Source organism: Poecile atricapillus, chromosome 1, assembly GCF_030490865.1.
Source record: "Poecile atricapillus isolate bPoeAtr1 chromosome 1, bPoeAtr1.hap1, whole genome shotgun sequence".
Taxonomy (NCBI): Eukaryota; Metazoa; Chordata; class Aves; order Passeriformes; family Paridae; genus Poecile; species Poecile atricapillus.
In genome coordinates, this window is record NC_081249.1 from 137,335,054 (window position 1) to 137,355,756 (window position 20,703).

Below are 20,703 nucleotides of genomic sequence, written 5' to 3' on the forward strand. Positions count from 1 at the left end.
ATCCCTCATCCATTACCAGGTTTTTCTTTTGTTCTGGAGCCACGCGTGTAACCCGGTTAGACCTGTTCTCTTTGAATGCCGAGGACTGAGCTGGCCTTATGCAAACGCTCTCAACCTCATCTTGGTTGTTGTCGTTGCAGATCCAATCAAATGAACAGGAAGTGACCTAAGGAATTCCCCTATTGGCTGCTTGAGTGTTCAGCAAAATGTTTTAAAATTAGTATCACATCCATTTATCTTCACTCCTGGGAGTCTTTAGTTGACATAACCTGTGCTTACCCAACCTACTGTTCTGTAGACAGTTTTCCCATTGCCTCAGTTCAGGATTTCCACTCCAGAATCTGCAGCTAAATGAGGTAAGGTGTCTGGGGTATTTATTTTTTTTTTCTTAAATACACTTACTCTAAAATAACACCAGTGAAAATAATAGAAAAAAAAATAAAATAAAAAAAATTGTCTGCTGGACTCCTAGCCACCATACCAAGCCTCTAACTTCCCACTTTGGAACAGCAGCTAAGCCCATTTAATCAAAGGCTTTTTAATGTTGCAATAAAGATTTCTGCTTTCCTGGTTTGAACTTGTATCTTCTATTTAAGTATTTCTGCTGTGTTTATGTTTGAGTGGGACCAGATCCTGAGAATCTTTTATTGTGATGTATCTAATAATATTCTGGGTCCTAAATCTGCTGCTTTTGTCACCAGAGTTGTCATCTGTTCAGTAAGACAGGGGGCGAAAAGTGGACTTTCTCAATGCTATTGGGAGTGCTTGTGTCACAGAACTGGGATACAGTCCACAATGACCATGTTTTGGTTCATTTTAGTGATGAGGATTTTGTTGGACTTTTGTAACAAAAAAACCTAAAGTACATTTAAGATTTGTCTTGGTTTCAGCCTCAAGGCAATTTCTTGGCAGTTGTGTGGTGAAGGAGGTTCTGATGATTTTAGTTCTAAGCAAAAACACTGCACAGAACCTAGCTCAGGCACTGGGTAGGTAAATATAGTGTGAGGCCCGCAGTGTCTTTGCTTGTTTAATTTGTTTCTGTTCCAATGGTAATTTCATTTTAATAGAACCAGAACTGGCCCCTTAAGGTATAGACACAATTGTTTAAGTAGTTGTAGAAGAGAATGGAAAGAAAAAGTTACTCCAAATCTGTGTTGATTTTGTAAAATATGTGTAATGGACTTAGTGACAAATGTTTGCATTTCACCCTGTGAGACATTTTAGACACATACTTGTGTGTATGTTGTTATAGAGTTATTCAATTGTATCAGTAATGTGCTTTTTGATTAGTTCATCTGAAGGTATATGTTGTGTTTGCTTCTAAAGTACATCCAACTATCCTTCCTTTCCTACCTTTGCCATTTTTCAGAACCAAAAAATTATTAGAATTAAGCAAGCTCATAATGAGAGAAATGTACCTTGAGGTAAAAGTTTCATTTAGTCATTTTATTTATACTTGTCTCACTTGACACTGTGTTAAACAGATCTAACATGCACCAGTATTTCCTGCAATTTGTGAAAACTTCAGTGAAATTAAGCAATGTGTTCCTTTAAGTTTTGCTTTGATAGGAAATTTGCAGGGTGTAGTTTAAGCTAGTTGTCTGACATCTATTTTGCACTGTAGAAAATATTGGAGCTGGAAAATAGAGCAGTTTTATATTTAATGCAAATGGAGAAACTAAAGAAAAAGCTGCAATTGAAACTAGAAAAACAGCAGGATTAAGGTGTTTCACTTATAAATATCACAATGACAGTTTAATTCCTGCCCTGTACAATTTTCAAAACCAAGTGATTGTTGTAATAACAACATAGGACTTGCCAGAATTTTTCAGAGATAATTATGTAGAGCTTATCTTTTAGAAAACTTCCAATCTTGAAAAAAAAAATCCAGAAGTCCAGTGATGGGAAATTCCCCAGAATGTTTTTAAGGGCCCTAGCAATTAAATACTATTCTTCTAAAAATATTTTATCTCATTTTCTGTCTGACATGGTCTTGCTTTAACATTCAAATGCCTGATTTTGTTGTTTTTCAATGATTATTGAGAAGTTTCCCTGGGTAGGAAATTTCTGTTCCTTGTGTAGTTAGCTAAGAACAAGTCCTTTCTTAGCCTAGTCTCTGATAATTGTGGGAGTCAGAGCTCCAAAGCCTGTTCCTTTTCATGAAGAAACTTACAGTACCGTGAAGGATCTCAACCTGTTTCACTGTAAACTTTTCCATCCTTTAATCACTTCAATGCTCTCTAATTTTTCAACATTAGCTGTGAAATTTGGATGTCAGGATGGATCAGAGTCTGTAGAGTGCCAAACAGAGATATTATGAGTCAATATACTGGGAATTCCAGTTCAGGGGTTTATGAAGTGTGCCCAAGGCTTTTCTAGAGCCGCCATCCTCCAGACACCCTTCTCCCCCTTGAGCGCTGGTCCTGTATGCAGAGACGAGGCTATCATTAGTAGAGTCAATGTTTCCTTGCATTTAGCATTTCTAGTTTTTTTCTACTCCCAAGTGTCACTTGTAAAGCCTATAACAATGGTAAAAATACATATTTTCCCCAAGTCCCCATAACAAAGGCTCTCATATCCGATCAGAATATCTCTTTGCTCACCCCGGCACGGGTTAGGTCGCGCTTCACAGCAACCCATAGAGTGACAATCATATATTTACCCTGGTCGTGGTGAGATCAAGTAGTAGAATGTGGTCTGTTTAACACAGGATATTATTATGCTCTTGTCACCGGAGAGAATATGCTGTGGTATTGCCATAGTAATTTCTTATTACTCTAGATATTCTCAGGGTGTTGTGGGTTTTCAGCAGTGGTGGAAACAGACAATAGGACAGTTGGACAAGTGAAAAATTAAATCATTTGGCTCCTACTCAACTTCCTTATTTTTTTTTCAGTCACAATGATTTTTCTTGTTAACATCTGTATTTGTTCTGTCTGGGAAGTGCAAGGTAGCAAACTGCAGTGGAGAGAGAACAAACTAAAAAGAAAAATAAAACACAGATGGAGAGAGATTAGAGAGGAAAAAGAAGGATTTCTGTAGGTGCGTCTGTGTTCAGACAGGAGTGACATGTTAGTCTGTTGCGTGTCCCACTGCAGTTTGCACCAAACTCCCCTGTGAGGATGGAATTATACACCTGCTGAAGAAGTGTGTATTTATGTACAATTCTCACAGAAAAGAATGAATGATTTTATTGACTCAGCAAACTCAGAGAACTGACCATGAGCCATGACACCTTTCAGAATCAGCGCTGAGCTTTCCTTCCTTGTTTGGCCCTTCCACACTTTTTATAAATACGTTTAACTTAGATTAGACCAGACCAAGAAAACTTCTCACTAACTGTAATGTTGCCTGGATCTGTTCTGTGGAGTCTACAGTCACATGCTTTCTGTTGGTGTTAACTTGTTCACATTCAGTCCCCACAAAATTGTCTGACCTCTTTCTGTAATACTATGAATACCATCTCTGTGAATTGGGGCAATGACCTACTGTACGGAGACAGGTTGGAAAGTGGGTGCTCTGAGACAGGCCTGTCTGGCTTAAAATTCGTCAGTGTGCTCAGATCAAGATACAGATAGAGATGAATAACCCTTTCTTATTCTGAGTACAGTGTGCCCACCCTCTGTACGATTTTCTGTGGTCTTACAGGGCTCTCTTCCTCATCAGCCTTCCTATACTTGTAAAGTAGGTATTCTTGCTGAGGTATAGGCATTCCGGCAACAAGCAGCACATAAAAAGAAAACGGCCACAAACTTAGTTGTCATTTGTAATTAGTACTGACACACAGTATTAGGATGTGGTAGAATGAAACGTAAAGACTTTGCTGTCCACAAGGAAATGAACAGAAACACTGTTTTTGTAGCTAGCATAGTTTGTGATGTTTAATGAAGTCTCTGTCCTATCTCACCGCTTCACTACTACTGAATTTCAGCCATAAGCTCATGGAATTTTCTTTCTAATAATAAGTGCCTTGTGAGCATTGGTGAAGTTCAACACCATCTTCAGCCAAGCTCTCTTGCTTCAGCCGCTCAGCCAGTGTCCAAGGGCACTTCAAGATCTCTAACCAGAAATGGCTGCATGTCTCCCTCACGGTCCCTGCTTCATCACACTCTGAGGCTCACATGTATTTCACTAAGTTTTCAAGAAAAGGGTACGTTGTAACTTGATAACTGTGAAACTTAAGAGTAATACTGCTGATCAAAAGGCTAAGCAAAGAAAGATTTGTTCTCGCAGCTGGTATACAAAAAAAAGTAAGGATTAATTTGGTTTCTGAAGAAGTCATCAGGAGTCTTAGTATGAGAGCTCCTTTGAGCTCTACTGGGGTTGCAGTTTGCACCAAATCCCTCACTGAATACCTAGAATACTTGGGGCATTTGTTGGTCATTGGTCTACAGACGGGTAAGAATGAGTAAACATGAAGTCATGTAAGCAGTGGAGCAATCGACTGGCATTTGGCATTTTGCATGTCTCCCTCTGAGGAAGAGCCCTCAAAGGCTGCCTTTCCAAAAGCTGACATTGCACATGGTTATCATTACCTATTCCTCTGCTGATCTTGTGAAATGTGCTTCACAGGAAAGAGTATGAGAACTAGTAGACAGAACAGCCAACTGGAGCTGGGTAATCACTGCTTATAGACCAGTGGGATGGGGTAATAAAAGAGAATTGCTTTGTGGTGGTGGAAAGAAAGTGATTTTACCTAAAGGAGCTACAAAAATGTAGAATAAAAATTCCTTCCTACTATGGAGGAAGGATACAGACATAAACATTTGAGGTATTTTCTCAATGCACAATCAGATGTCGCCAGAATATCAGATGTTACAGAAGCTCAGTCTCCTGAGCCCTGTAAGGATTAAGCAACTATGTATAAAAATTATTCTGTTGCCTAAATTAGTAGTGCCATCACAAGAAGAATTGGTTTTGTGTTTTAAAACTGTTCCAGGTTTTCTTTCATTTAGCAGTGAGCAGTTAACTAATTTATGTTGCTGTTAAAGAATCCTTGTAAAACTGCCCAAGATGCTATGGTCAGGAATCAGACTAAGACCGTGATATAGTGATTACCCCCAAACTTTCTTAATGATTTTTACCGCAACATGTAATTATTATTACACAATAGCTTAAAAGCTTGCATCTTGATGATGCACTTTCAAAGTATGCTTGGTTAAGCAGTTGTCTCATAGATTGGAGGGGCTTTATCAGGGAGTCAAATTCTGACACACTCAAGGGTGCTGTTCTCATCTCTTTTCAAGTAAGATCTAACACAGTACTCACATAAAAGACTTAATATTCCCAGGCACTTACCCTGACAGAAGAAGATGAAAACTTTTAGAAGACTGGATTAATAGGTGATTAGATAAGTAAGATATCCTTATAGACTTATCAAAATTGGAATGTACAAAATTAAATAGATGCAGGTTTTTTCTACGTTTAGTGACTTGCAGATATCCTTACCCTCTCTAAGACTTTTAACGATGGAGCTGTAATACTTTGTAACAATAGGTGGAAAGTTCTTAAAGTCTTAAATATTTTTGGACGAGAGTCAATGCCATAAATTTCTTTGCCTGCCTGTTGCTGATTCTAACAGTCACAACAAACACCTTGCTTTAAATACATGGAATTATAGATTCAATTAGGCTGGAAAAGATCTCTAAGATCATTGAGTCCAAGCATTAACTCAGCACTACTGAGCCTTCTACTAAACCAAGTCCCTAAGTGCCATATCTACGTGTATTTTAAATATCTCCAGGTGTGGAGACTCTGCCACTTCCCTGGGCAGCCTGTCCCAATGCTTGCTAACCTCTTCATTGAAGAAATATTTCCTAATATTCAATGAAAATTCCCCTGGTGCAACTGGATACCACGTTCTCTCATGCTGTCACTTGTCATCTGAGAAAAGAGACTGACATCCAGACTACTTTCAGGTAGTTGTGGAGAGTGATAAAGTCTCCCCTGAGCCTTTTTTTCTCTGGGCTAAAAAACCCCTATTCCCTCAGATGCTCCTCATAAGACTTGCAAATCCCTTATCTCCTTCACAGGCTTTCTTCCCATCACTTTTAAAACAGGAATTCAAATTTTTTTCCCCAATTTCAGCCAGTTCTGTTTTCTAATCTGCATAGTTCCTTGATTTAATCCTTTAAAAAGCACAGCTATTGGTATTTGACATGTTGTGTCAGTAGGTATAGGTGAATGACTGACATTGTCTTGTAGTGAGTGAGGGGCTGTTCATGCCAGGAGTCCTAGACAGAGCTGCTTTCCACTTCCATGCCTGAAGGTTTTCTCCTGGGCTGCAGTAAGTTTTTTTTTTTTGCAGGAACATGTGCATGGCCTGAGAACTGGGGTGCCCAGGGCTGCCCTTCCCCAAACTGTGGACTATAAGCAGCAGATCAAAGAATCAGTCTTCCCTATGCTATGACACATCTTCAATGTTTAAAAATCTAATGAAGATTTAATCATTAAAGATAAAAAGAAAATAATAAAAAACTCCCCATCACCTGCAAATAGCTGTTTTAAGGATCTCTGATAATAATAATCTTCTTTCTCAGAACATTGTTAAAATATGTATAATTCCATGGTAGAAAATCTACTTTTGAGGAAAATAGTTGTTTGAAATAGTCTGGAAATATATTCATTGATTTTGTCGGGACAATCTCTTCCAGTTACACTGATAACTGAGATACATAGCAGTACAGGGGGGCAAAAAGAACTGGCAGAAGTGAAATTTTTTTCCGATTTCTGATTCCTCCAGCGTCCCTCCCAGAGACCAGCTACATACTCTGCAGTTGCTCTAAGACCTGGCATTCTTGTCCCACAGATAGATACTTGAAGATGATATTTTACTCTGTTTTACTGGTTACAGGACTATGATATATTGAAGAAAATTTACTTGTCCTGGTCAGTCAGTCTGACTAACTGAAAGGCAAAAAATTAAAGAGAGAGGGGAAAAAAAGGAATGAAAAATTTAAAATTTAAAATTAAAAGAAATAAGCCGGAAGATGAAGAATAAAGGTTCAGTGAAAAAGAATGAACAGGATCACAAAGTTCACATCCTAGTTTGGTTTTGAGGCTGTCTGCATTCAGGATTAGCATGGTTGGGCTCTACAGAGGGTTTCCTGGTCACCATATGCACAACAGCCATGTTAAGTAAGTTTATTGCTCCCAGTGCAGCTGCTCTGGGGTGATTTTACTGCCTGTGTACCTCAGTTTTATGCTTCACATTTCTGTCTTTCACAAACAATTCTACATAACAGAGTGGCACATTTGATCCTTGAACAACTTGAACATACGTTTTTACATGTCAGTTGATTCCCTATTGCCAGGGAACTTTATTTTAAAAATTCCTTTCTTTCATTGGGATTAAATGAGAAAATAAAAAAAACCAAAATGCAGCCAACAAAAAAAAAATCCTAAACCACACAAGCAAACAAAACCCAACCAACCAACCAAAAAACCACAAACAAACAAACAAACAAACAAACAGGAAGGAAAAACCCCTATAGAAATAGCCACAGTTCAACAGAACAGAAATTTTGAATTTCAGCCAGCTCTGCTTAGGAATTTTGTAGCTAATTTTCGGGATCATACATAGGTCAAGGGCAGCTTTTTTGATTTAATACTTCAAGCGTAGGTTTAATTGTTTGGCTAACTTATAATTCAAATCTCTACTAGTCACATAATAGCCATGATGCATAGAAGAATCTTGTTTTCAGTCTGAACAGGTCTCTTTTTTTTTCTTGAGAATTCTTTCTCTTGTTTAATACCTTCTCTCTGCCCTCACAAAAACCACATTCAACCTAACTCATCTGCATGTTGAAAGATTTCCCAGAGACATGATGCAATGGATAGTAATGGAGCTTGAGCTGGAAGATACGAGTCGGACTGACATCTCCATTGACTTGTTATGTGACTTAAGTGAATTATTTCAACTCAGTGTCTCGATTTTCCTATTTGTAATGTGGATGCAATGCTGGTTCCTTCCTTCATTTCTATGTTTTGTGCTATTTACTACCTTTGCTGTGTGGGTGGACTCTTCCTTCTCTGCTCCGTGGTTGTTAGTGTTTCAGTTCTTCCATCACCATAGATGCTATTTAGAGTAGATGAGCCCTGTGAACCCTGCAGGCTTAATTTTCAGAAGAGCTTAAAAGTAGCTCAGTTCCCAGCTGAGTACTACTTCTCATGGACTCGAGGTTATTTTTTTTTCCTGTGAAATAGTAGATTAAGTGATGGAGTTTGTGTGGGTTCATATGGGAAAGCAAACCCTCCCAGTCTTTCAGGTTTTCTTTATAGTTCAAGAAAGTTCCTTTACTGTTTACACTTAATTTGCTGCTTTTTCCTAGTAATTTTTGAACAACCTTGTCTTAGCTGCTTTTTCTTTGTGTATTTTCCATGATACTTCTTCTGACTTTAGTCTTAGAACAGAGTGTTGCTTTGACTGGTTCCACTGATGGAAAAGAGTAGTATTGAGCTCTTTTCTGACACCAGGTTATTCTATAGCAAAGGACTGTTTGTGAAACAGGAGAGAGTTCACATAAGAATTGAAAGAGCACATTTGTACAAAACCCAATGGGAAAAGCTCTGCCGTCAAATCAGCCCCGGCTGTTGAGGCAGATGCCTGGCTTTGCTTTTTTTGTTTATATTCCAACAAATCAAAGCTGACCTGTGTTGTTATCAGAGTAGAGCAGCAGGTGCAAAAAAATAACTCTGCTGCCAACTCAAACGAAAGGGTAAGACTAATACCCTCTGAGAGGTATTGAAGAGATAACAGAGAGCCATGCCAGCAACTGAATTAACGGCTCTATTTACGGTGGGTTTTACTTAATAACCTGCTCCTAACTCTGACACATAAATACTCCATTGTATTGTTTAACGCAACCACTGGAGAAATCAATGGAAACAGGATGGGCAGCTCTTGGCTGTGCCAGGTGAGAAGGAGCAACGCCACGGAAGCGCTGCTCTTCTAACCACAGGGAGGAGGGAGGCAAGGAAGGTGGGAAAGTGTTCTTGGCTTTCACAGATGTGGGGAGACATTTCCCACAGTTGTTTCCCACAACTTCTTGACTTACCTGTAGGAAGTGGGTACAGAGTAAGGAAACCTCATTCCCCCTTTTTCTGGTTGTTTTTAATAAAGGTAGTGAGCATGAACATGTGGTGGCATATGTGTAAAGTACTGTCCCAGTGCCACGTGGCTCTGGTAGGCTCACAATTCTGGGAGCAGGGGGGAAGCGAGCCTGCTGCTACACCAGCGGTAAAGCAGGCAGCCCTCATGCAACCACTGGAGTGGGATGCCAGGGAAGTGGTCTTGCAATCTCTTACTCTTATCTCAACAAATACAATATGAAGAAACCACATGGATACAGCTGGGCTCCAAGTAAATGTTTACCAAAACCACACAAATGTGAAATCCTGAGTGATAGTAAAAGTAATGTCTGACAGCAGCTTTCTGAAACAGGGTCGGTGGGCTCCACTGGGCTGTTTCAGCCATAGCCACCCATGTGAGCACAACTTTCTTTGCAGACAGAGGTTCACCTTGGGGTACTTGGTAGTCTGGGGAGGAATGTAGGGCAAGCAGGCATCCTGGATGGAGCTATCCCATAGGTGGGATCAGCAAGTCCCAGCTTGGTACTAGGGAATGTGGTAGAGGAGTTAATAGCCAAATAAACCCTCCCTGTCAGCTCTGCAGAGTGACTCTTCCCACTCTTCCCATGAACCCTGCATTGCCTCTGCTACATCTTCTCTTTGAAATATACTTTTCCTATCCCATCAGCAAAAAAGTGTAATCATATTGTGGTTAGTCAGGCAGTGGGTTATAACATGGTGTAAATGCTTCTATCAACTAGGTTGGTTCCCCAGAAAGCTGCACAGTTTAGCATAAAATTCTTTATGCTTAATTTCCTGCTTCTCTGTCCTAGCTAATTTGTGCTGTGACCCTCACGTATTTAATGAAGAGGCACAATCAGTTTGTTGATTGAATGAATCAATTAATGTAAAAAGTAGCAGTCTAATGGGAAAATTTGCACATTCCCCAAGACGCTTTGCTGTTTCGGGTCTCCATCCCAAGTTCCTTATTTTGTTTGCTTCTCGCTCAGAAACCAGCCCTAAAGAGGAACCTTGCAGTTTCCAGGTAGATGCCCTTTATTAAAACAAAATATATGAAACAGAGTTTACAAAAAAGGAAAAGAAAAAAACCAACTGATTTTTTTTTTTTAAAGTAGGCAAATTAGTGGTTGTTACTGCTGAAAAGCAAACTAGTCCCATAACAAAAGAGAAGTGTTGGTGGTGATAGTGGTTAAAGTGAACTTCCACATGAAATACTGGCTGCTGCAGCAGCATATATCTGAGTGGCTGTTATGTCAGCAACGAGTCAGCATCTAATGAGAGCCAAACATGAATACAAACACAATTATTACTGTTATTATTGTCATTATTCACTAACAACTGAACAGTCACACAGGCTATATTAGCAGTATGGAAAACATTTCCCTCAATATGCTGTTAGTCTTTAAAGCAATGCAAAGAGAAGCTGTCGTGGAAGGTGGAGGGAAGTGGTTGGGGAACCAGAGCCAAGGGAAAAGGAGAAGGTGTTAGAACACGATGGTAGTATTTTGTTAGCTGATGAGGTTCACGCGTAATTATAGACGTGTGGCTTGTCAAGTTACAGGGCCATCTGGAGTGCTTTTTGGCCATTTGTATATTTAGTGTATTGTAAGCAAAAGAAAGGTGTTTAGCAAAAGGAGATTAGGGAGATGAGCTGGCTCCTGGTTAGAGGAAGGATGTACCAGAGAGATAGGAAGGACATGAAAGGAGGTATGGAGTTGTTCCATGAGGTGTGGTATTAAGTGCTGAAAGAAGAATAAAGAGCAAAGGGAGTTTTTCCCATTATTGTGTTTCCAAGACTCTGTATCCCTGAGGCTAGCCTGATGAATCTATGGCAAATGACTTCTAAATATTCAGGAAAAAATGGTTGACCCAAATTATCATGAACTTGCTGAGGTGGTGTAGACAGTAATGAAAGCATTGCTATATACTAGTCAAAGCCAAATCTGAAAAATAAAAAAGAAAATAGCCCTCTTATTTTGGCGAGTTTTTAGAGCATCTATCTACTTGTTCCAAACATTCTAAGAATACATTACTGCAAATAGAATCTAAACATCTATCACAAAAAATAAATTTTTTTCTCGACTCACTTTTGTCTCAGCTCTATGACAGCAATTTCACTAATATTACATGGATCTGTGCACAGAACTTTTGCAAAAAGTGGGATGAGGTTTTTGACAGTAAAATAAATTATGATATTATTCTCTTCATATTCAAAAACTAGTGGGATGGCAAGAAGGTGTACATCTAGCCTGTGATGTGACAGGAAAGCATGGACTGAAACACCATATCCTTGTTAAGTGGCAGGTTCCATTTCACTGTTTTCTCTGCTAAAGTAACATGACAGTGGGGAAAATTTGAAGTACAAACCCTTGGTAGTTAACACTGTCAGACACATCTATGCCTTGAGGACTCTCTGTTCACAATCTGCCGTCTGTTTGCTTCTGATTTAGGAAAACAAACAAACAAAAGCCCTCCTCTTTTAAAATTCTTCCTTTTATTTTCATTTTACTAATGAGTACCTTGAAAATTGAAGTCAGTTCATATGAAGATTATTGGGGAAAAAAAAGGGGTCAGAGAAAAACAACCTATGAAACTTTGCATATCATCAAGTAGTTTTTTTTCCTTGCATTCATAAAGTGAACTTTGTTCTCTCTCAAAAAGGAAACTGAACTATGGTTTTGTCTTTAAATTACATCGTTAAAGGAGAGATAAGAACCAAACCCAAACCCTGGAGCAGAGGGATAGCTCAGATACAGATCTAGATCCTAACTTTTCTACCCAAGGTTCTCTTTGGTTAAAATATATATGCAAGATTTTGAAGCATCCATATGAACATGTTTAAACAACCACCACATATCTCTTACAAAAGTTGCCTTGTAGTGCATCATGAAAATAAGATCTTTAGTAATAAAATATTCCAATCAAGCTTTATTTGATTTTGTTTATCACGATCCTATCTGTAATGTAGGTATATGTTAAACACTTCTTTCCCATTCATCTTCCTTTTTCTGGTCTTTCAGTTTACCTTCATGTATAGATTTAATGTACAAGGTTCAAAGAAAACAAAAGAATAAACCAAAGTCTTCCTTTCCAAAAGCCCACAACAGTAAATGATCAAGGTCTCAGTGTAGTCTCTGAAAGCTCACCAAGAGCTCACCACTTTTGCACATGCAAAGGTGGGTTTATGCATATGAACCACAGCTCTGTACTCCAAAAAATACGTAAGCATAGAATCGTGCACTTCAGAGAGGTGTAGTAGGAAATATGATTAGCCCCAAAGACCCAAATCAGGATCCTAAATACTACAAATTTTGGAGATTATTTAGAAGATTTTCTTATAAAAATGATTCCTTGAACTTTATGGTCATAATGTGATTCAGTAAACAGATTTTGTTACTATGGCCCAAAGACACATGAGACAGATTAAAAATGAAATGCATCAAATGCTTGATATGTTTTACAGCAAATACTGAGTGTGATCAGAGTGCTTCTTCTATTAACTTTCTTCAAAGCTTTCCAAGAGTTTTTCAGTTCTCTTAGTGGTGACTCTTGAGGTTATCATCAAACAGGTCAAGCTGCAGATTGTCACCTGAATGGACTCTTGCAGGCCATAGCAAAGTTGTCCAAAGTTGAACTTTTTGTTTTGAAGCAGATGCCTGTGAGTAATCGGCCTGCAGATGAGTTCTTTCATTTGAGTCTTCTCTCTGCTCTATAGGCACTGTAGGTATGGAAACAAGGAGGTGTGTGCTAGCTACAACTGAATCTACACAGCCAGAAGAGATGCTAACACACTGCAGAAAAGGTCACATCTGAAAGCGAGCCATGGCAAGGATGATCTCCTATATGGGAGTCTGGCACAGACACCAGGGATGAACCTAAGACCTTTGCAAATTAGACAGATAAAGATCACAGGGCAATCTTTGGGTCAGCCATAGCTGTATGTATAGACACACTGGCACAGACTAGGACCCTGGAGCCCTGATAGTAATGAACATTAAATGAAAGGGAACAAAAAATCCCATAACAGAAGACCCAAAGCTCACAGTAGCATGCAAACAAGCTTTCAACATTCATACATTCAGTTTGTGCCTGCCCTTACCACCACTGGAGATAGAAAATAGCTGGTTGGAATGCAAAGCAGCTAATTGGTCATATACATTACAAGTACAAGGCATTTATGTTTCTGATGTAGCCATATGTGTAAAACAAGTCCATGTGCTATGTTGAATGTGTCCTTTGTGACGTCTTGAAAACTTTGCCCCACTTATCAGTCTTTTGATTTTTCAAGAAAAGGATTAAAAATCCAGATTTTGTTACTCTTCAGTTGCAATTATCATTTGGTATTATTTATTTTAGATTACTGTGTAAGTCTTTGACCGTAATCCAAGATGCAGTAATGATCTAAAATATTTAACATTCTCTGTAGATACTTGTTCCATAAACTCCAAGCCCTGAAAAGCAGGGATTGTGTCTTCACTGTGTACATAACACACTTCAAAGAAAATAGGCCCAGGTGAAATCTACATTTGAAGTTCAGCCATGATGGTAAAAGGGGAAAAATGGGGAAGAATCCCATAGCTAAATATGCCAAAAGAGATCCACCCTTTTGGACACGCCAGGAGGAGCTGCACTGAGCTTGTCTCAGCTAGAAGTCACTCTTAGACTTTGCATAGCTTACAGGTGGAGTCATGGCTTAGTAGTTTCAGTCTGTTTTGCCCTAGACATTGTTGTTGTGTTTTGTGCAGAGTGCATGGCTTTACCAGTGGGAGGGCTGGGGGCTCCTTCCCCTATTCTCTTATGGGCTCCCCTTCCACGCCCCCTTAGTTCACTTCAGAGTTGTGTCCATGAGCACCTGTACAAACTGGTATCAGAATAATCACTCTGGTTGTACTACTTCAAGATTCAGCCACTTTCTCTGTACCGCTTATGTGCCCTTCCTGTGTTCAGAATTTTTGTGTCATTTAATACAAAGCTTTCAAGCTGTTCTTGAAAGATTCTGGTTCAAAGAAAGGATAAACTCTTTATATGGATGTTAAGATTCGTTGGGTTGAATGTGGAAATGGGGATCAGAGTAATTTATTTTCAGAGCACACCTGTAGTGATTGCACAATAATTTGCATAGAGTGCACTATAGAGTGTTCAAGGTTCAAGGATTTGTAAATATATTTTTCTGTAATGCTGGATTTGCTCCACAGGCAGGCCATGGCTCCTTTCTCTTTCCATTACTGCTGTTTACTCAGAGTGGTCAGGTGGTCATGGAAGAGAAGAAGAGCAGAGCAAATGACCTCCTGCTACTGCCAAGTTGCTGGGCTGTGGCTCAGCCAAAGCTCCTTCAGACTCCAGTGAGAGCTTTTACTAAGAGAGGCCTTCAGGGTTTGGTCTTGGAATACCATCTGATATAATGAATGTTGGTGAAGGATTTTTTTTTTTTTTTTTAATGCATTAATCCCTTCTAACAGGACTCTGTCTAGAAAGAATTTTGCTGAACACCAGTGCACAACTATATTTAACTGTGCTGGCTGAGTAAGGGGTTATTTGCATAGTGTTATAACTCCAGAGATGGCACCTCTTCAGGGGAACAGAATGGGATTGTGTGTATGGACACCTGCCATGCACAGACATAGACAGGTGTGTGTATGTCTACAAAAATACATGTGATTATATACTCAAATGATATTTCATCTGTGTTTGGTTTATAATGTACCATGTCAGAGTAGAGGGACAGACCTCAAGATTTTTTTATATTATTTTCCAAAATATCAGCTCAGCGAGAATCCCTTTTAATACGGTTTCCAGAGAAAATGAGGCTTTTGTGGTAATTTTGTGTTTTGGCTTTTACATTTGGCCTGTAACAATCTTTGAGTTTCATCGCCAATTTTAAATAAATTTGATATGGGGGTAGAAGTCCCAGAGATATGAAGTTTTTACAGGATTAATGAAAACTGGCTGCCAAGTACAGAAGGAAAATCCATTAATACTCAATCTAAAAGAAAGAGTAACGCTTGAGCTCACTGCTTTGAGACAATGAGATATTATGAATGCCCCAACCGTGGGAAAAACTTCAATCAGCACTCACATCTTACTAGACACTAGAGAATCCAACCACAAGATACACATTCATAGGAAACCAGGCTTCATTAGTTCCACAATTCACTTTGATACATGGAATATAATTAAAAGAAAACTGAACATCTTATGTGTCCTTCCCCTTGAGCTTTCACACCCTTTAACCAAGTTTGTCTGTACATTGGGGAGATTTGAACATTTGGCCCTGGACTGATGAGGAACATGCTGCTTCCAATATCCTGACCCAAAATCTTTTCAAGTATGGGATGAGCCACTGCTATAAGCATAAACCTTCCATGATTTTTTAGCAAAGAAAGGCATATACAGGATGACATGAAGAAAATCCCATTTTAGTTTCCTACAGAAAATATCATTGAGTATAATGCTGTATGCTTCCAAGCAAAGGTGTGGAAGTTGTTAGTAGCACTTTATAATCCTCCTGAACAAAGTGCTAGAATGATTTCTAAATAAGGAACACCCTTGCATTAAGATAAAGGAGGTGACCTGAAAATTTTCAAGACACCAAAAAACCTGTTCCTTGAGTAATACCCAGAACTTTCGCAAAGTTTAGGTTAAAGCTAAATCTAGTCCTCCTTCTGTGATTAATGTTATATTGTAAATTCTCCTTCTTAGGCACAATTGTTCCTACAGGTGATACTGGAAATTAATGAAGTTACTGAGGTGGAGATAATTTATTTAACTTCCAAAACTGGGATGATTGATTGATTAAATTGTGAAACAAGTTCCATGGACATTATTTGAAAATAATAATGTTCAGGGATATGGTGAATAGCAACTGTCTGCTAAACTGTGATAGGGAGAGGACATTTTAAAGGAAGATAGCTAAACTCCAGATCTCGGGGAGAGGCTGTCAGAGTTCTTCTTTTCAGATCTCTAAAGTGCATTGGGTTTAGTTACTGCTGGCGTGGAAAAACTATGCAAGAGACATTATTTGGTTTGATGAACTATTCATACCTTCAGTTGCCGAATCAAAGTGTGATAGGATTTTTGGTTTGGAAATTCACCTGATTAGTTACGGAAAATAAAAAAAAAAAATTAACTGAATTTCCAGGACAAAATTACACAGAAATAATTTCAGTTCATATGCACATGTTTTCTCAGATGTACTTGTAAGCCTTGCACACATTATGAAATCTGTGTAGAATTCCTGAAACTACAGAAGTTGCGGAATACAAAACCACATAACACAGTACTTTTAATTCTGAGATAGTTTCTGTAAATGTGACTTCAGATCAATGGATTTAAGTTATGAAGTGCATATTATAATTTTTAAAAAGAAGTGTATTCAGGAAACTAAGTTTCTAAGTGTGTTTTCTTAATCCTCAAGTTTTATTTCTTTCCCAGAATAGCTGGTATACTACCTTGTCTCTATTTGAAACTGTAATAAGGTCTTTTTCATTAATATTACATTCATTCATAGCTAATTGTCTTTAATGATTTAAACCAAATCTAAAGAAATAACTTGATACATTATCAACCTGTACAACCTCAGAAGTGTATGTATTGACTGTCAAACATGTTATTGCTTAAAAGTTCTTACACATCAAGTATACAAGTTATATACATTATAGGCTGAACATGTTTGTAGTCATGAGATTGAATTCAAATGCTTCCTCACACCTTCTCATTCACAATACTAAGTTGCTTGGCCTTTACATAGGACTAAAAAATGTCTTCTAACTTATATAAATGTACTGACTGATGTGATTATAGTCACTTTTCATTTGGCCAGAATGGGCCAAGAAGTGTCTCTCTCAATTGTTAATGTTTTATAACCCCATATACCTACTATGAGAAATTAAATCCTCCTTGCTAGTGGTCACTGAATCACAGATTGCCTAGAAATAAAAGTGGAAAGCGACTGCCAAATCATCCATGGTTTGATTTTGCCATTCTGTGTAGCTACTGAAAAAAAACCAACAACAAACCAAAAAAAACTCCTCAAACTAGCTTATACTGTAAAGCAATATTCCCTGTGATAAACTCCCTCAAACTTTCTAAGGCTTTGGCTTTTTAAGCAATTGTCAGTAACATCTTTCTCTCCCTTTCCCTCTCCAAGTACATAGGGCAGTAGAGGGGTGGGGGAAGAAATAGATACTTTTAAGTTTCATGATTTATTTTAAGTGACAGAGGAAAATAGCAATCCCTGTCATTTTCAGACTGCTCCTTTAAAACCAAGGCTGTACGTGTTTCTATTGACTCCCTCTTTTACCAAAAAGGTTGCTGGCACGAGCTTGTACAGGGTAGAGATGTGCTCTCAGTGGATGTTTTTTCACTGGCCTCAGTGGATAAACAGCCAAGACCAGTGACTTTACCCTTCACAAGTCCATTTTATATTTCATAACCTTTTTAATTCTAGGGTGAAGTCTAGTTGCATGCACATGCCATCCTGATGTCTAATGTTTTGTTTTTACAGACTTTGCGGCTTTCAATATTTTTGAACAGGGGTTTGGTTTTCTTTTTTTTTTTTTCCCCTGTGTATATAAGAATTACAATCCAAAGCCTTTGTAATGTTTAACAAATTACTTTCCCAATCTTCTCAATAATATCTTTGGTTATAATGTATATTTTTAAACTTTACAACTTCATGCCACTGAAAGATAATGTAAAACATCAAGAATACCCATCACTGGGGAATTCTCTATACTTTCATTGGAATGATTAAGCATGGGATAAATATAACATTCTTCTAGAATGTCATACAAATAGGGTATTTTTTTTTTTTAAATATAAAAAATTAAAGCACAGTTTTACTTACAGTGCTAATGTTAAGATACATGGAAACAAAAATTTACTTAAAAGAGGGAATGCTGTCTTGGAGGTGGTGTCGCTCCAAAATACTGATTTTGTTAAAACAATGACTGTCTCATTTACAAGATCTTTGACCATCGGATTTTTTTTGTGGGTTGAAATGTATGATCTGTGATATTTGTTACCAAGAAGTGTTATAGACACTGCTGACACAGATCAGATAAGAAACTGGGTCAGCTGACAAGATATTCCCTGTAAGGCTACCTCGCTGTAACATTATGTGTATCCTTCTATGTGGAGGATTTTTGTAGTCTACTGTATAGTTTCATTTGCAGTTATTGGAAAGTTCTTTCTCTCTCCTAAAAAAAAAAATAAAAGAAAAAGGAAGAACATGTTTAAATCACATTTCTTTTTAAAGCAGAAGGAAAAAAAGTATTTAGTATTTCATTCCTCAAAGCTTGGCAGTTTTCACGCATTGCTCTGTCAGGAGCCTTGTCTTTTCATTCGGCTTCTTTTCTGATTACAGATTATTCATTTATGGATGGGCAGCTGTAGAAACTTGCTTCTTGCGTATGCAAATTAATCATGGTAATGTTTATCATAAAGAGATTTTGTGGCAGTGGAAAAGGGGTTGTGTCAACATGTTCTTGATTTCAGTTGTATCTTCTTTTACAAATGGAATTGGCCTCCTTGCTTCACCTTCAGTGGATATTTTTTTTTTTTTTTTTTTTTTTTTTTTGCCATTTACCTCTTGGACTAGACACCGCTCACTAAGCAAGCTGTTTGATTCACTTACAGATCATGATTTTGGAAGGAGCTGGCAGGATGAGTATCAATTCCAGCAGCAATCTACTCCACCAGCAGCCTTCCTGGACAGACGGATATTCCACATGCAACGGTAGGAGAAATTCAACTGCTCTGAGCCATATTCTTTTTTGGGAGGCTGGGGGAAAAGGGGCTGCTACACCTTTAAGCATGTATGAGTGTTATTTTTTATGAGTACTAATTTACTGGAGTTTCACTTCTCATAAGAAAAATTTTCATTTGTTCCTTCATTTGTAAAAAGCTGAACTTGCAAAAGGGACTTGTTTATTGTTCATTTCCTTACTGGCTCACTTAAAATCTAATGGTGTTGAAAGTGCCAGAAGTTCTCTCTTCTCTGTCCAGAATTCTTTCTCTAGTACCTCTACCCCTCGTGCTTCCTCTGAACCAACAGTACTGTTTAATGCTAATCACCCCTCTGACTTTCCAGGGGAATAGTATTTTAGCTCCTTTGCTGTATTTGCTTTATCAGCTCAAACTACTAGATAGCTTTCTAATTAGACTGGCATTAGAGCACTAGATAGGTTGTGGCTTGTGATTTTTTCACTTTTTTTCTTCTTACAGTTTTCCAATTATGTATCTATGTATATAAAAATGTATTAATATATAGTCTCTTGGTGTAAAAATATGTCTATAAATGTATATCTTTATAGGTGCTTGACACAATTTTAGAATTCTTTTCATAATTCAATGGACAGGTAAAACTTAAAATCTAAGCTGACAATCACATGCTGCTCTTGTCCTTCTGATCCAAATGATACTACAACAAAACTTACAATTAGAGCCCCCACTTAATTAAATGGTTGCTCTTTTTTATGTGTAATTTCTAAATACACTGGAATATGTAAACATGTGCTTAATAAATGTGCCTGTCTGTCTATAACAGTGTCATACAGAAAAAAAGTCATGTCTGAGTTTTACTATTCCACAGGATTTAATGGAGGGAAATGGTGGGGGTCTGTATCAAATTTCCAGGGTGAAACTCCTCAGGATTCACGTAAGTTTTAGAGGGACAGGAAGATGAAAGCTCAGACCAACGTGTGCAGTAATTCACCACTTCACTTACTTTTACCTAAGCTGCTTTCTCCTCTCACTAAAGTATCTTTGCTAACATGAGGATTCTAGTGCCCTTTGAAATCACTTTACTCTTCTCAAGTGAGAAGAATACAAATCAGCCTCTTTTCAGGGGATATTGGGCAGATCCAGCAAACCTTTTTTCTCTGACATACCACACTTTTAATAATTTCCACATGCATTCCACAAATCCTTCAATGGGAGAATGAGGAACAGTCCTGCAAAGTCCCTAAATGACTTACACAAACCTTGTTGGCTAATATTGAAAAAGAAAGCTAAATAACTGTGGGGATTATTTTTGTGTTACCTGAAAACTGTGTCCTGTACCTCAGCTGAAGAGACCTAATGTCTAGTGCACCTCAGTTAAAGTGATTTTCTAAAATGTGCCAGTTCTGGTGCTTGTGGTCCTCTGTCAATATCCATTGTCAGTATTTCTCACTGTGTGGTTAATTTTTTTCTAGAAGAGACTGGGAACAGACTGGTGCCATATCCTGGAGCGGGATAGCACTGCGGAGCTAGGCCATGGCAGTCTCCTTCTGTAATCTCTCATTCCCTCAGCCTTAAACCCTTTCTGCACTTTTGAACATTTTATCTCACCGTCACCTCTGTCTGGTGTAGTCCGTTTTCCTCCTTTCCCAGGGAATAAATTGCACTGAACTCTGTGAGGACAGACCAAAGCAATCCTGCCTTTGCTCTTATCTTACATAATGATCATGCCCCATGTACAATTTCTTCCATTTGCACATGCAAATTATTGTCGCGAGATGACATACAACTGAGCGCAGTTTAAGAGATTGCCAAGAAAGGACTCAGACATTCTAACAAGAAAATTAGGCAGCTTCCATCACTAGAATGAGTTTTACAGCTACATTCAGAAAC

The 20,703-nt window shown here is 38.3% G+C and overlaps 1 protein-coding gene across 1 annotated transcript in view; it reads left to right on the forward strand.

The window, feature by feature from the left end:
- Positions 1 to 251: 251 nt before the first annotated feature.
- EHF (ETS homologous factor) overlaps positions 252 to 20,703 on the forward strand; it is a 34,060-nt gene continuing 13,608 nt past the window's right edge. Inside the window, exons 1-2 of the mRNA XM_058829595.1 lie at positions 252 to 356; positions 18,727 to 18,826. Coding sequence (XP_058685578.1) covers positions 18,730 to 18,826 — 97 coding nt within the window. The 5' untranslated portion in view covers positions 252 to 356; positions 18,727 to 18,729. The remainder of the gene's footprint in view (positions 357 to 18,726; positions 18,827 to 20,703) is intronic.